We start from the raw sequence: 17,162 nt of genomic DNA, 5'->3' as shown, positions 1-17,162 counted from the left end.
GCCAGATGGAGAAAGGTGTCAGCATAGCTAGCTTTTGCATTTGAAACTGGTACCAAGTAATAAAACTGAATGGTGGAATTCAGACAAATAAATTTTTCATAGTATGATATTAAATAGACAATTAAAAACACCCTGAGCAGATAAGAAAAGTACTATGGAAGAAATGAAAAACTTTATGTGTGCCTTTAATAGCAGAACCTCACACTTGCTTTTTGAACAAGAAGTCACATATTTTTATTTTTGACTAACTTCACAATTATGTAGCTGGCACTAGGCGCTGACCATTTTGAGCAGTGAGCATGAGATATAAGGAAATGTCTTGCTGAGGTTGTGGATGCACTTTGGCATGTGAGCGAATGTAGTGAAGGTGGGGTGGAAGAAGTAAGACTGTCTTGCATACCATCCCCAACTAGGGAGGAGTCACTGAAATATTAAGACCAAAAACAACCTGACCAAAAGAAAATCCTGGACAGATCCCTCTAGTTGATGGTTTATGATACAGTGGAGTTTCCAGAAAGACAAGTTAGGCTTCCAGATTCTCTGGGTAGGAAACAGTAAGGTTTTGAACTTAACAGAGTGGCAGAGAAGCAAGAAAAATCTCAAATAAACAACCTCATCCTACACCTAAGAGAATTGGGAGGGGGGAGAAGCCCCCCAGTGTAATACCAGTGGCCAAGGCCCGCAGGTTCACATTGGATTCAAGCAGACAGTAGAGGAACTGTGGAGCTGGAGGATGGTGGGCCATTCCCATTTAATACAGTCTCACAATGGTAGACAAGAAAACAGGAAGGGGAAACCACTTCTGATGGCAGCAGGTGAACGAACAGCAAAACCAGCCCCTCCCGGACTAGAGCAAGTCACCCGCCCTCTGCCCTGATGACCAGCACCGGGAGTCTTACACAGGCTACACACACGTGGCCCTGCTATGTGCTGATGCACTAATCAGGCAAAGTACAAGCAAGCAAGCCTAAAAACTATTTTCCCAGCACTTAAAGAAAATAAATAAAATTCATGAACTCAAGAGCTTGTCCTTTGAAAACATAAACAAAACTGACAAACATTTAAGCAGACATCAAGAAAAAAAAAAAGGATTTCAAGATGGCCACAAAGTAGGCAGACCAACTGCAGCCTCTCAGGGCCAAATTGGAGTGACAATAAATTCAAGGACGATCATTCCTGAAAACCCAACTTGGGACTAAACAAAATGGAGCACATGACCAAGGATCACAGGAGCCACAGGGAGACAGCAGGAAGGGTGGAGACGTGGACAGGGCTCCCTGCTCCTAGGAGCATGGGCAGAAGGCCAGAGGGACTCACTGCAGGAGGGTCCTCTGAGAGGGGAGGGTCCTGGGCGCCCTTCCAGCACCCAGCCTAGAGCCCCAGAGCCCGGAAGAGGCACCCACACAGCAGGTAGCCCAGCTGAGGTTTTGTCTCTAAGAAGGAGCTCTCACAGGCTCTGTCTTAAAGGGCCAGTGCAGAATATCTCCTAACAGTCACCTGGGGCTTTGGCAGGGAAGGATGAAAAGACTAGAGTCACATGAGGAAAGTTTGAAGTTGGTGGCCCAGGGAGAGACACTGTGGGGGACGGCCACTGGAACCCCTGTGCTGAGTCACTCTCCAATGCTGCAGTCGCCATCTTTCCTGTGTGGAGTATCCTCTCTGTGTGGCATCAGCCTGGGGGAGAGCAACTGCCCCACCCATGGAGACTGGGCCCTGCTGAGAGTCAGCCAGGAAGTGGGGGTGGAGAATCTCAGTGACTCAGTTTACTGGCCTTGAGGGTAAGCTTTCTCTTGCATGCTCCCGAGAATATGATGGTGCTCCGCCTTGTGGGAGACTCAGTAGAAACTGTCCTGCCTGTTGATAGACCCCATCCTTAGGTCTCAGAGGCCACACCCTACTGAAGTCTGTGAAAAAATTCTGGACAGACGAACACCTGGGCCCTGGGCTTGGAGCCATACCCAGCACCCTTCCTAATCCCTGATCTGCCCAGGGCTCTAGACTGACTCTACCACAGGTTTTTTTTTCAGCGGCAGAGCCCAACAAGCAGCCAGCAGACAGAGGCTTCAAGAGGCGGGAGTCACGGAACCTTGACCTTTTGCTGACCTTCCCAAGGCCAGTGTATAAAAGCCAGTCTAGGAGTCTGGCTTGGTATTACTGTGTGCACCTGAGCCTAGCAGAGGCAGCCACTACCTCAGGATTGCTTGTAGCTAGCTCCAAGCAGGTTGCTGAAAGCCAGTTTTGGGCAGTGTCCTACACTGGTCTGCACCAGGTTCCCTCAGGGAGGCCCAGGGCCGGCACACTCAGTGGCCAGCTGCGAAAAGCATGGAAGCAGGACCCACCGACCCTTACTAGCAGCATACCCAAAGGGAGAGCACGTCAGGCGCCACACCCAGCTGAGGTGAGTTCCATTCGTTGAGGTGAATTCTGCTTACTGTGGTCAGCACCTGTACAGCAGCTTGTATACAATGGATGAGGTAGATACTCACAGTCAGCTGGCCTGGGTCTTGGATATCCTGCCTGTAATGCTGGTGGTCGAGGCCGGGCAGGTTCACATTAGATTTGGGCAGACGGTAGAGGAACTGTGGAACCAGAAAGCATTGGGCCATTCCCATTTAAGAGAGTCTCACAGTGGCAGATGAGCAAACAGGCAGGGAAAGCCACTTCTCAGGCAAAGAAACAGCAAAATAGCCCCTTGCAATGGTGGGCAAGCAATCCATAATCTTCCCTGAGTCAAAGCACCTGTAGCCTTACATAGGTCATACACACATTGTGCTGCCACGTGCTCATGCACTAATCAAACATCTACAAGTGAGCAAGCCTAAACATCTGTTTTCTGAACACAGGGTGAAGGGAGAGAGGCTCAGAGCACAGACATTCAAAGTATGAGTTTGTGGGGGGAAAAAAAAGCTGTATTAGGCTTGCTCATTGGTTTCGCAGCTACAAGCACTTTGCACAATTAGCACAAAAGCTTGTGACAGAAAGTCATGTGTATGTCTCTATGAAAAGCTACGGGTGCTTTCCCTCAAGGATGATTCTCCCAGATTGCTCTCCCACCACTGTGACCACTGCGAGGTGTGGCTCCCTGATTCCCTCAGCTGCCACCATGAGGAGTGGTTTTTCCTGATCCCTTGCCCTCCACTGCGAATAACAGGTTTTCCTTTGCTATTTGCTTGTGTGTCTCTTCGAGCCTCCAAAAAATGGGCATGGCATGACACTTTCTGGCTCTGCAGTTTCTCTACAGTCTGCCCGAATGCAATGCGAACCTGCCTGGCCTCAGCCACCAACATTACAGAGTTCCTTGGTGTTTATTGTTGGGACTGGTAGGACATAATCAGTCCCAGTGGATGACTGTGTCTTCCTCCCTGAGGCCAGGGGCTCCCCAGATAGAAGAACTTCTGCAGAGGGGACTGACGGCCCCACCCAGTCTGAACCTGCTGCTCACCTCTCTAGGAGAAATAGAATTGGAGCAGCCAGCAGTGGCTGAGAGATCAGGCTCTGAAGTAGGGGCCACTTTCCCCATACTGAGCTCCTGACCAAGAGTCCCCCAAAGAAGGGGGTCCCACTAATTTTGTCACTCTGATCTCAGCTTCCCTAGCCCATGGAGCTTGCAGCCTGTAGAGAGGTTGGTGGGGTGAGGCCAGTCTAAGCCTACACTATAGTCTTTCTACAGAAGACTGTGGGAGGACCAGGCAGCTGCAAGAGGAGGTAGAGCAGCTGAAAAGGTGGAGGCTAATTTTAAGAAACTTGGGCCCTTTCACAGAGCTGCTGTCATGTCTCAGCAGGAGGAAGCTGATCCTTATACATTGGTTGAACCCTCCCACACTACCCAAGCACAGGAAATGAAGATACAAACAGTAAACAGAGCAGTGGCTCCAGACAGACAGCTCACAGTGTGTTTCAAACAATGACTGACATCAACCCATACCTGGACCCTGCCCAAGAGGACCCAGAACTAGCACAACCAGTAGTGGGTGGCAGACCACACTAAAACTAGACTCAGCTAGCCACACAAGTGGCACACACAAAGGAGGAGTCCAGCAGGCACCAGCCCCTGCTGAGAATAACTACGCTCCATGGGACAGACACTGCACAGTGTCTAATACACGTGACCAAGGTTGAACCTTAGAACCAGCCAGCCTGAAGGGATAATTCCAACCATGAAAAGGCCAACAGTAGAGAAAGAGCTTGTAGTCTTCTCAAGAATCTTAAACCTTCCATAAATGAGGATGTTGAAGAAAGAGGTGATGGTGAGGGTAAACATCTGTGGAATTCAGCAACTTGTTTCCAAACTAGAAGACTGTTTTTACCTGACTAGCTTGAAGCACTATGGGATGCAATATATGTTTAATTTTTTTTTTTTTACTTATTGATTTCAGTAAAGGAGGAAGATAAAGGGAGAGTCAGAGACAGGAACATCAGGCTGTTTCTGTATGTGTCCTGAATGGAGATTGAACTGACAGCCTCTATGCTTTAGAAAGATGTTCCAACCAAGGGAGTTATCCAGCCAAGGAGGATAATATATCTTTTACAAGAGTGGGTGAGTAGTGGCAATGGCACTGTACAGGAAAAACTGAGAGGGCCCTTGGTGAACCAGAATTTAGGGGGGCACCAGGATTTTAGTGGAAATGACTCAAAGGGAAGGTGAAAACAGATTAGATCAATTGTAGGGCTGGGCTATGCTATGAGGTTTTTCATCAGGTATAATGTCTATTTAGATGTACAGGGAGACCTGAAATTTCTTTAGGCCAGAGTGGATATATATGCCTTCCTTTTTCAGTTTTTTTTTTTTTTTTTTTTTTTTTTTTTTTTTTTTTTTTTTTTGTTCTCCACTGAAGGTTGTTGAGAAGAAACTTTTTAGAAATAATATTCAGAAAAGATTTTTTATTCTTGATTAACCCATTTTTCTTGCTTCCCAGTACAATGCCTCCTACTAGAAGCAGCTTCCTTAAGACACCCAGCCAGAAATAGGAAATCTGGTTTAGTTCAGAAGAACAATTGAGGACAATACTATAGACTATTTAAACGGGTGAAGTGAAAATAAGATGTAAGTTCATATTTATTTGAAATTAACCAACCCAGAGGAAGCTTATGTTTTGATTTGCACTATGACTCAGTCTTCAATGACTACAGTTGACAACCTTAAAAAAAACTCAGTGACAAGTGACAAAGTCAAACGCTTTTATTTATACTGGAGTTTAACAAGTACATTTTTAACAAAGAAGGTGTACTTTAACTTAATATATGGTAGAACAGAGAAACCATACATATAAGTTTCTATTCTCTAACATACTACTGCATTTTTTTTTCCTTTAAACACAAATAGCCAAGCTGAAGAGAGTATAGAAAAGCATCAAATACGGTCAAGTTACTTAAGCCATGAAGATTAAGCTCATATTCTTAAACTGATCAATCTAATGCAAGGACAAAGTTCACATCATTGCTTTTAAAATGTACACACGTTCCATTTTTATAACACAATATAGATAGAATAGCTGCTTCAGTAAACAGAGCTTTGTTGATAAACACAATTGCAATAATGTCACTTGGAAGGGTTGCAGAGATAAACTGGAATCACAAGCATCATCATTTACATAAAGCCACAGAGGATGTTTCAAGCTGAATACAACTGTTGTGTCATTACTAAACAATCATAGTTACCTCCTTTCAAAAAAGAAAAAGAAAATTTAGTTCGTTTGAGGAATAATTTTGTTACATGCTTAAAAGTACTAAACTTACATCTTTAGGAAACAAAATGAGCTGATTAGTATGGGTACATTTTTAAATTTCCTAAAATTTCTCTATGTTAATGTGTCTATTTTCAAAGATTCCTCAAGTTTCATGTTACAGCTTCTGTTCTCTCAACAGCACTGAAGACATTGAAGACTGATGACTCTTTTCATAAACTATGATGTCTCCGTTATCCACATCGTTTTTGCTTTTGTACAAAATGGTATATTTGAAATCCCTATGTTTTACCAAAACAGAGTGAAAGGAGTATCCATACACAATGTAAGGTAATGACAGCTTTGTACATTCAGAATTTCCTTTCCCCAGGTTAAGCCTGAGACTGTACTGCATAAAGAGAGACTAGTTCTAATGAGGATTTTAACCACAGTGTTTGGTCAAATCAATATCTATTTAGGCATTGGCAATCAAAAGAATCCATACTATTCTAGAGTTAGAAAATATTTGATGGTGAGGATAAAAACTATAATTGGAAGCAATTTTCAAAAACTGATTCTACCAATTTTTGTCTAACTTCACTTACTTCCGTAGCTCTGGGTTATGGCCTGAGTCTCTAGGCAGCAACCTCATAAACACTGGTCACAAAAGAAGAACCAGAAAAGAAAATGTGGGTGATCAGTACAAATCCATCAACCATGCTTAGGAAACGCTTAAAGTCTATGTTTGTGAGTCAAATGTGTCATCTTCACATACAAAGGAGACTGCAGTATCATTGTCGTACTGATATGTCTGTCTAGCCTGTAATATTAATGCAGTCTCATCAAAGCTTACATTGTCAGGAGGAATAGATATCCTTTTTAAGCCTTGTGTATAATATCTTTAAAATAGTTATTCTCTTTGTGCCGAAGGTATTGTGTGGTGTCAGGGGAATTTTCTGGATAGTACCTCTGAACCAAAAATCAAGATATGGTAAGGAACAGAAGGATAGAGAATTTGTATTTATGTTAGTCAAAGGACCTGGAAGGTCAGGCTTCATCAGCGGGCAGAGACACAGAGCCCATAGAGTTCACCTGAACTTTTCCAGGTACAAGAAGAAATAAAAACTTAAATTTTTGAAACTGTCAACTGTCACCTCTCAAATAATTGTACAGACTCCCCTATGGCATCTGAAAATATTTATCCAGATAAAATTCACCAGATAGTTGCTCAGATTTTCAATCTACAACCTACCTCATCCTCTGTGTACAAAGCCTAAATGTCACAGGAACATTTTTCAGCATCAAATGGCGGACAGTCATTTTACCAGGATTGAAATTTATACAATATCGCTAAATTGTACATCATGCAATACAAATTGTGAACATTACAAACTTGAAAACAATGACAAAACAAAATATCCTGTAGAAAAGGTACATAAACATAGCAACAAATACCAAATAGCAATCATCATTTGTCCTTAACCAAAAATGAAATATCTGAACATCTCCCTTCTTATTAAGTTTAATTATATTCCTTTTTAAAAAGACAAACATTTCTGCTCACATCCTTTATTAAATGTGGCGTTTTCTAAGGCCTATCAGGAACTGTTTCCACAGCAGCCCGAAAATCCAAAGAAAAACGAGGCCAGCAAAAGAAGACAGTGTTAATATTAACAAATTTTTCTACCCAGAATGCAATTACATTGAGATTTAATATTAGTAAAACATTTTTCTCTTAGAGTATTACAGCAAAATAGCTTTTTGTGTAGCATGCTGTATAATGTTGACACAGATTCCGTTACTGTTTTACATAAACCAATACTGAGTGATCATAAGGAAAGAGCCAATATTGACCTGCAAACTGACACTGATCCTTGGAGCAATCTCAAAGTTTGCCACATTTCAATTTCAAACTGCATTTCAGCTATAATATGAGTGATTTATCATTTAGTGGTAGCTGTCAAAGTAAACTCCTAGATAAAACAAAAACATCTGGAACCATAAACAGCGGAGAGCAGTAGCTGAATTTTAATCCAAACCCGGCATGCTCACTTCATTAGGAACAGAAAACAGCTAATGAGTAATTGAATGTTTCATGTTTTCAAGAGGGTTTGTACTTCAGCTCCAAACAGAGATGATCTAATATGCATTTTGGATGTAAACAAGATGAAGGATCAGGAAGAACAAGGAACAAAGCCTCCCCAGGAATGTTAGGGGGCTTGGGGACTTACAAGGAATCACACACACTGACATATGTGGAGAAGTGACGGAGCTCATTGCTTTTAGATTAGATAAGTAAACGGTGGAATTCAATATACATAAATATGACTATTTTAAAAATAAAAATGAAACTCCATTCAGTCCTTCCTGTAGCACAGCAATGGCTGACATGGGCAGATCCCATGATGTAAGGAGTTGGGTGTGGCATTCTCCATGTAGGAGATGAGCCTTTGCTTATCAGTTGAGTTAACTCTAAAGGGCCACACCTGGCTGTTCTAAATGTAGGTAAGTGTGAGTCTTGCCTTCTGTGGTATATATCTGAAGCTAATAAAAAGTAAAAAGCTAAAATCAGGTGTCATAATAAAGGCTGGTATGTGGGAAAAGGCCAGGAGAAAATACATGAGCATTTGTTATAGTTTAACCGAAGTCAATTAAGCATACCTCGTTGTAAAAAGACACTAGCTTGTTTTTAAGTGACTTAGTTAATTTGAATATGCTGTTCATTTCCTCCTATAATTCAATATAGACTGTTTACTTATCAAATAATGAGACATTTCTGGATGTTAGATTTTTAGTCATACTTCTGTGTTATTCAATTCAGATATTTGGTATTAATGTCTTTTATTATTATTATTATTATTATTATTATTATTATTATTATTTGCCTCAGCCCTCCTCCAAGGCTTATTTCAAATTTGTATTCTTACACTGACTTTGGTCAAAGGACCACACCTTCTCTGCACAAGTAGACCTTCTACAGTCTGTAGAGAACAGCAGAATCCAGATGCCTGGGCCATAGGAGAAATTCCTTCAAAGCAAGGAATAACTGGAGTGTCACACTGATATGCATTAATGTAATATTTAGAAGTGTGTAGGGTAAGTGGCCCTTCCAGCAGAAATTGCATGTAGTACCACAGGGCACAAATTATTGGAGAATGAAAAAAACTCAGTTGGCCTTTTACATAAGATGACTGGTGCTTCTGTCACAACTGACTCCTCAGGCAGATGTAAAAATAACATAATGAATTAGATTTTGCTTGTGTAAGGAGGACATTTTAGGAGGGGCATTAAGTCTTTCTGATCACTAGAGTAATATTTAGCACATTGTAATACTGCTCTATTAGATTCTTAGGAGGCATGAAAATAACGATGACAGGTATTTGCCACCAGCCTTTGGCCAAGTCCCCATTAAGTAAACAGTTAAAAATATGTAAGGCCATTTCCTGGGCAATTCAAGCCAAATGACCCATTTGGTTCTAATCACTGGAACATTTTAGGCATCTTGCCATGAGTTGAGCAGAGGGCAAGCAATGGAAAATATCTGAGCCGTGACTGACCCATCATACCTGCCTTTCTCCCTTCTTATTTCTACTTTTTTTTTTAGCTGTTTGCTTGATAATAGCTTAATAAAGAGGAAATATAATTGGAGATGAGAGGAGAGCAGCAAAAAATTAAAGGAGTATTTTTAGTGGCTTGGGTATGAATTTATATCATTGCCTTCTTTACAAATTATGAATGTGCTAATAGAAAGGGATTAAATGAGTTGCTCCACCATCATCAGGTCAAAGGAAGAACTAGGCGTGGTGATATTTACAAACTAGAGCTCTCTCTACTCCCTTAGAAAGGGCTACAAACAATGTGTATCTTTTAGAAATGTGAGCTCAAAGCAGTCAAAATGTATATTGATCATTTGCACCAATGAATTACCTCCTCATATAATTTATGGTAAATCCTAGGTCTGCCAAATATAAAGCTATTTTATAGTAATCACAGCTTAAAGAGGGTATGCCTACATTTTAAATTTCTGTCGTGACATTTATAAACAGCATTTTCTCTGTCTTAAAAATTCTTCCACCTACTTACCCCACTGAGACACTGGGTGGATTAACATGACAATGTTTATGAAGCACTATGAACTCCGTGGAAGAAAGGGGTTATAGGAGCGTGAAATATCATAAACAATCATTTTCATGATTATTCCCTAAACATGTGTAAAGCCCATCCTCTAGCACATTTTTCCTGTATTTGCAAGGTTTTATTGATTGGTAATGAACAAACAGTAATTGACAGCTCCGTATTTCAGAATATGAGGATGAATTTTAAAGAAGTACAACACTAGATAAGCAGGTAACTGCTACAATACTACCCTTGCCTTTGATCAGTTGGAGTTCCAGCATCAGTGCTCAGGCTGCAAAGACAGAAAATAAAGAAAATAAGTAATATTTTATCCAAATTTTATTCCAACAAGTCACAAATCCAAAATCTACTAATGAACATCACTGAAAACTACAAACTGGCTTTAGAGTATTTTGTTGTGCCATATATGTCCAAGATTTTAATAAATCTGTGTGCAACTGAAGTACTATTTTATTAGGCTTATTCTTTAATTATATATTAATTGATGTTAGTCTCATTCTATTAAATATAGAATTTTACCAAGGTGAGCAAAACTGTAGATTTACAATAGTTTAAAGTTGAATCTGAATTTCTGGGGGTGATATTGACAATATAAAAATGGTGTAAATGATAGTCCCTAACTCTAAAATATACTTATGAGAACCCTGTGCATGTTATATTGCTTTAAAACCTTCAATAAAATACATGAACAGCTTAAAAAGCAAGGCATTTAGGAAGGGTTTTTCCCCCTCACAGACTAAACCATGAGTAAAGATCCACACTATTTTCTCTAAGTCGAAATCTCTCCTCATGATTGTAACTTCCCCTCAGGATATTTTCTTCCCTGACAGAATGGTTATTTAAAAGTAACTTCGCACTATTATTTTTATTAACTACCAAGAAATGTGTCTATAATGTTTTTAAAGGTTCAGTTTATGTTCAAAAAATTATTTTTACTATACAAGGCTCATGTTTCTTTTTTTATTTTTTCTATTTCTTTTTTTTTTTTTTAAAGATTTTTTTTTACTTTATTTATTTATTTTTAGAGAGGAGAGAGACAGAGAGGGAGAGAGAGGAGAGAGAGACAGAGAGAGAGAAGGGGGGAGGAGCTGGAAGCATCAACTCCCATATGTGCCTTGACCAGGCAAGCCCAGGGTTTTGAACCGGCGACCTCAGCATTTCCAGGTCGACGCTTTATCCACTGCGCCACCACAGGTCAGGCCATATTTTTTCTATTTCTTAGGTGAGAGGAGGGGAGATAGTGAGGCCGACTCCTACATGCACCCCAACCAGGATCCACCTGGGAACCCCATTTCTGGCCGATGCTTGAGTACTGAGCTATCGGTACTCAAGTACTTGAGTACTGAGCTATTGGGTCCATGTTTTTAGTGCCTGAGGCTGATGTGCTCCAATGGAGCTATCCTCAGCCATGCTCGAACCAATTGACCCACTAGCTGCAGGAGGGGAAGAGGGAAAGAAGGGGTAGAGGATGGAAGGAGAATTAGATGGTCAATTCTCCTGTTTGCCTGACTGGAAATAGGACCTGGGATGTCCATACGCCAGACTGATGGCTCAATTTAGAGTCACTGGTCAGGGCAGGGCCAAGGTTTCTTTTTGTTTGTATCTTTGTTACTTTTCTCCCGAGTGTTTCCTCACTGCTTCTTCACTTATAAAAAAAATGGGATTTTCTTAATAACTAGTAGACTATCAAACCTTTCTTTTGAGGTACCTAACTAATTCATGAACTAATAGCAATATTTTATAAATTATTTCTCTTTCATTTTCTGGTAATTTCCCCATCTTTCTCTCCAGGGCACAGCCTAAAGATAATCCTTCTCAACCCAGTCTGGTCCCTCTGTGTCTAAAGACTCAAAGTTCCAAGAGAGATATTTTTATACACTTAGATCAGGTCAAGCATCCTCACCATTTTTAAAAACACCCTCATGTTCTTCACCTGAGTTCTGAATCAACTGAGAATAAGACAAAGGAATAACACCAATGGAGACTAAATATCAACTGCATTGAGAACTCTTTTTATTTATTTATTTTTATTTTTTAGGTGAAAAGAGAGGAGATACTGAGGTAGACTCTCACATGTACCCCAACCAGGATCTACCCGGCAACCTCATCTTGGGCTGATGCTTGAGGACTGAGCTATTTTTAGTGCCCAAGGCTGATACACTTCAACCGAACTATCCTCAGCACCTGGAACCATGCTCAAATAAATCATGCCACTGGCTACAGGAGGGGAAGAGGGAGAGAAGGGGTAGAAGGAGGGGGGAGAAGCAGAGAGTTGCTCCTCATGTGTGCCCTGACCAGGAATAAAACCCGGGATTTCCATACACTGGGCCTACACTCTATCTACTGATCCACTAGCCAGTGCTATTTATTTACTTTTAATTGAATTTATTGTGGTAACATTTGTTAATAAAATTATATAGTTTTCTGGTGTACATCATCTGTATATCATATTGTGTGTTCACGACCCCAAGTCAAGTCTCCTTCCATCACCATTTATCCCCATTACGCTCTTCCATCTCCCTAATTCTCCTGTCTATAATTGTTTTGTTTAATTCCTTCACTTTTTTTACCCAGCCCCTCAGTCTAGCTGAGTTTCATATTTTCTTTAAGTTGCTTAATTAGTAATGTCTTTTTAATTTTCAAATGGGCACTATATTATTTGGCACTAAACAGGAGCATACTACAAAAGTCATGTTTTCCTAACCTGGATAAGAGAGAAAGGAAACAGTGTGCTGGTTAATGCTCTATTTCAATCTTAGGTTCAATCCCAATTAAATATGCAATTAATTGCATGAACTCTACTTCCACTGTGAAAACATTTTCAGAATGTGACATTCTCAGAACAAATGAGCAACGGAAGGGAGATTAGTTTGGAGTAGTATAAATATAAAGTAACTAATTTCAGAGTAGGAAAAGTAAACCATTGCAAGCCAGGGGCAGATAATAAAATAGTATAGCATTTGATTTTCTTTGTCTAGAGAAAAACATTGGTTTAAAGTAATTTTTCAGAAAGCTTGGTCTAATGCTTATTTTTTTATAATGTGGCAGTTTTTTAAATAGAGGTTTCTTGAAAATAAGAACCACTTAGTCTTATTAGCTTTAAAATATTTCTGACTTTTATTTAAGAACAACTATGACAAGCACAGGTCACCAAATCTTTTAAATTCCATCATAATGAACTACCAACTTCTCTTCCTTGCTTTTGACTCACTATGTTTTTGTGAATTAATTTTTAATATACCCTTTGCTATTATTTAATCTTTTTTCTTGTAAGTCCCATCCTAAATGGGGAATATTGATACCCTTCTATTCTCATATGGGAATAAAATATTAAAATATATTTACCCTAACTATATAGTAAAAAGTATATGTTTCAGATAAAGTTTTATACATCAATTGTATGTCAAATATATCCTCCCTACTAAAATCTACATAGGCAAACACAAACATTAACTTCATATGTATTTTATAGGGCATACTAATAATGATATATTTTAGCTGTCATACTTATCAAAGTATTGATTTAACTTATTGATGAGGAAGATTAAGCAAAGACTATTATCACTATTTTACTAAGATTAAGTCAGAGAGAGGCTGTATGACTTCTCAAGGGTAAAAACTAAGTTAGCCAGTTTGTAACTGAGAAAGCCCAAATGTAAGACCAGTGCTTCTCCTACCACTTTGTTGTGCTTCCCATGGACCAGTTATAAAATGTCAATAAAAGCATATGTGTTCAACCCTGGCTGGGTGGTTCAGCGGTAGAGTGTTGGCCCTGCGTATGAAAGTCCCAGGTTCAATTCCCAGCCAGGGCACATAGGAGAAGCACCCATCTGCTTCTCCACCCTTCCCCCTCTCCTTTCTATCTCTCTCTTCCCCTCCTGCAGCCAAGCCACCATTGGAGCAAAGTTGGCCAGGGCACTGAGGATGACTCTATGGCCTCTGCCTCAGGTGCTAGAATGGCTCTGGTTGCAACAGAGCAATGCCCCAGAGGGGCCAAGCATTGCCCCCTGGTGAGCATGCCAGGTGTATTCTGGTAGGGCGCATGTGGGAGTCTGTCTGTCTGCCTCTCTGCTTCTCACTTCGGAAAAATACAAAAAGAAAAACAATCTCTGGGGGGAAAAAGCACATATGTGTTCAATACACAGAACTACAACTTGTGAGCCTAGAAATATTTGAATTCTACTTTCCAACAGGAAAGAGAAAACAAGTAAAAACTAGCATTTATGGATCACTATGTTAGGAGCCGTACTAAGCATTTATATCACATGTGGAATGAATTTTTTCACTGCTTCTTGAATAATACCATGGTGAGAAATATAAAGCTACCTATATGTCTATGCCAATTCTCTAAAAAATCTAAGATATCACCCAGCTTCCACAAATAAGTTACAAATATTTTGTAAAGGTCAAATTTATTTGAGTTTTGTATAGGATACATATTGAAATATATTAGTATAAGAATTAAAAGCACAACTAAATTATTTTTATAACTTTTACTCATTTTAAATGCCTAACTGATAGAAAAACACTAAATATCCTAATTTTAAAGAAATCAAAATATGGAGGAAAATGAAAATGAAAGTAATAGAAAACATTAAATGCTCACTTGAACAACATTAACAATGACCGCATTCGTCTTGGTTACTGAAGTTTGAAATGTAGTTACCAAGATATTTTAAGTTTTGAGTTTTATATTTTGTATCAGTCTTCCTAAACGGTTACTCACCAATGCTGAGATCAATATGACATTCATTTGTATTTTTTTCAAGAAAACAAGAGCACTTAAACATTTATGGAAGAATAGGGGAAAGAGAAGAAACACATAAAATATGATGCTATCTTAAAAGCTAACAGGTTTGATAAAAATTTTGCCCAGCCTGGCCAGGTGGTGGCACAGTAGATAGAGCATTGAACTGGGATACAGAGGACCCAGGTTCAAAACCGTGAGGTAGACAGCTTGAGCACAGGCTCATCCAGCTTGAGCGTGGGCTCACTAGCTTGAGCGCGGGGTCACTGGCTTGAGCGTGGGATCATAGACATGACCCTATGGTTGCTAGCTTGAGCCCAAAGGTCACTGGCTTGAAGCCCAAGGTTGCTGGCTTGAGCAAGGGGCCACTCGTTTTGCTATAGCCTCCTGCCCTATCAAGGCACATATGAGAAAGCATTCAATGAACAACTAAGGTGCCACAACAAAGAGCTGATGCTTGTCATCTCCCTTCCTGTCTCTTTCCCTCTCTGTCTCTCTCTCTGTGTCTTGTCATGAAAAAATGGTACACAGGGAAAAAAATGTTAAGTCAGTTTATCTTTCACATCAAATTTTGGGTTACTACTTTTGACATGTAATTAGATTAAATATCTACTTCCAGAGTATTAGTAGCAAAAGAAAAAAAAAAGGAAGAAAAAATTACTTAAGATTCCACCATATTTATGGAAAAATGTCAGAGGAAATGTATATTCCATTGTTAAATCATTTTGTGTCATTGTCTAACATGTAGGCGAAAAAAGCAAATGTAAAAATTAATCACAGAGGTTGACATTACTCTGCAAAAGAAGTTCCTAGCTTTTTGTTTTGTTTTCCCCAAACAAATGCCATAGCAGACAACAGGAGTCATGTGTCACTGTGCCCGTGTACTGGCACAGTGATGTTGTCGCTCTTAAGCTTTTGATTTATTACTAGAAAGTTCATGAAGGCTGTTGTATGTTTTTTAAAAGTTTAAAAGCTTCATATACTGGGTTTGCTTTATCTATTATTATTAATACGAGGATGTCAATTTTCAGTCATTTAAGAAACATGTACTGTCAGCAATATCAGTAGTCGCTGATATTGAAATATAGTCATACAAAAGTTAACTAAGGTATAAACATGCAAAAGGAGAAGTCTCCCTGCGATTATAAAATGATGTTATTTTCTGTTCAGCAGTTCATGTTACTGCTGTTCATGCTAATTAATTAAAGGAGCTGTTGCTGTAATGTGAAAACAGGGACTCAGAGAAACTGAGAGGGCTTTTAGGTCTCCCAGTGAAGTTAAGTCAATCTGGGCGCATGCAATCAAATGTAATGAAATCACTTGTCAGTGCTAAGCTTGCAAAAACTGTGAAGTTTGACTAGGGAGTAAAAGGGGTATAATTAGATTTCCAATAGGATAATAACAATGGCAGAACACAGTAAAGAGAAAATATTACTTTGTTAGCTAATGGTACTGCTGTTCGGTTGGAGTTTTTATCAACACATTTGTAGTTGTGCTAATTTAATTTCCTTTTATCAACAAAAATGCACTATGCAAATGGTACTTGAGTGTCATTTGTAAAAATCATTGATCTGAAGGTACACTTAATGACACCCAGTATGCTTATTTTATGTGAAATGGAGATTGGTTGATAAGATGGTTGATGTGCTGTCTTGCTGGCCCCTAACTGAGTTATGGGAATCTAGGTGGGAGGATATTAGTGCGCATGTTCCACTGCATCCTTCTCCTTCAGCCACAGTAGACACAGCTGTCAGGCTGAGCCTGTATTCATTGTTTGATCACCTTAAAATATTCAGGACGAGTTGCTATCATAGACTGCTAAAACACAAAGGATACAGAAGATCCTTTTATCAGACAGTGGTCTGTGCATGATATGTTGTCTGTCACACAACATCCAAAGCATAAAAGACATGAGATAACTGAGCTAATTAGATTTCAAATACATGTCGGATCCTAGGTCATGGGCAGTTTACCTGTATTTAAATACAAGTGGAGGCCCTGGCCAGTTGGCTCAGTGGTAGAGCATTGGCTTGGCTTGTAGGAGTCCTGGGTTCGATTCCCAGCCAGGGCACACAGGAGAAGCACCCATCTGCTTCTCCACCCCTCCCCCTCTCCTTCCTCTCTGTCTCTCTCTTCCCCTCCCACAGTCAAGGCTCCATTGGAGCAAAGTTGGCCCGGGCGCTGACGATGGCTCCATGGCCTCTGCCTCAGGCACTAGAATGGCCCTGCTTGCAACAGAGCAACGCCCCAGATGGGCAGAGCATTGCCCCCTGGTGGGCATGCCGGGTGGAATCCAGTTGGGCGCATGTGGGAGTCTGTCTGACTGCCTCCCCATTTCCAACTTCAGAAAAATACAAAAAAATAAAATACAAGTGGAAATGATCATAAAACTGTATATAACTTTACTCCTTCTCAGGATGGCCAAGCAACATTTTTCCAAACCCTGTTTAAACCGTCGTAAGGCAATGTTATCATAAAACAAATTGAATTGCAAAGGGGAAACCTTAAGTAAATGATAGATTTCTATCCATCAGAGCTATTTACAATAGGAAAAGACTTCACTGAGGCTGGAATCTATTGCTAGGATGGAGATTCATTTTGGAAATAGCATCTGA

The 17,162-nt window shown here is 40.0% G+C and overlaps 1 protein-coding gene across 2 annotated transcripts in view; it reads right to left on the bottom strand.

Annotated features, from left to right (window-relative positions):
- Positions 1 to 5,223: 5,223 nt before the first annotated feature.
- DACH2 (dachshund family transcription factor 2) overlaps positions 5,224 to 17,162 on the bottom strand; it is a 561,059-nt gene continuing 549,120 nt past the window's right edge. For both annotated transcript variants that reach the window (XM_066357066.1, XM_066357067.1), the window contains one exon: positions 5,224 to 10,071. In XM_066357066.1, coding sequence (XP_066213163.1) covers positions 10,067 to 10,071 — 5 coding nt within the window. In that variant the 3' untranslated portion in view covers positions 5,224 to 10,066. The remainder of the gene's footprint in view (positions 10,072 to 17,162) is intronic.

This window comes from Saccopteryx leptura, chromosome X (assembly GCF_036850995.1).
Source record: "Saccopteryx leptura isolate mSacLep1 chromosome X, mSacLep1_pri_phased_curated, whole genome shotgun sequence".
Taxonomy (NCBI): Eukaryota; Metazoa; Chordata; class Mammalia; order Chiroptera; family Emballonuridae; genus Saccopteryx; species Saccopteryx leptura.
The sequence above is the reverse complement of the archived record's forward strand: the minus strand, read 5'-3'. Positions and strand labels throughout refer to the sequence as shown.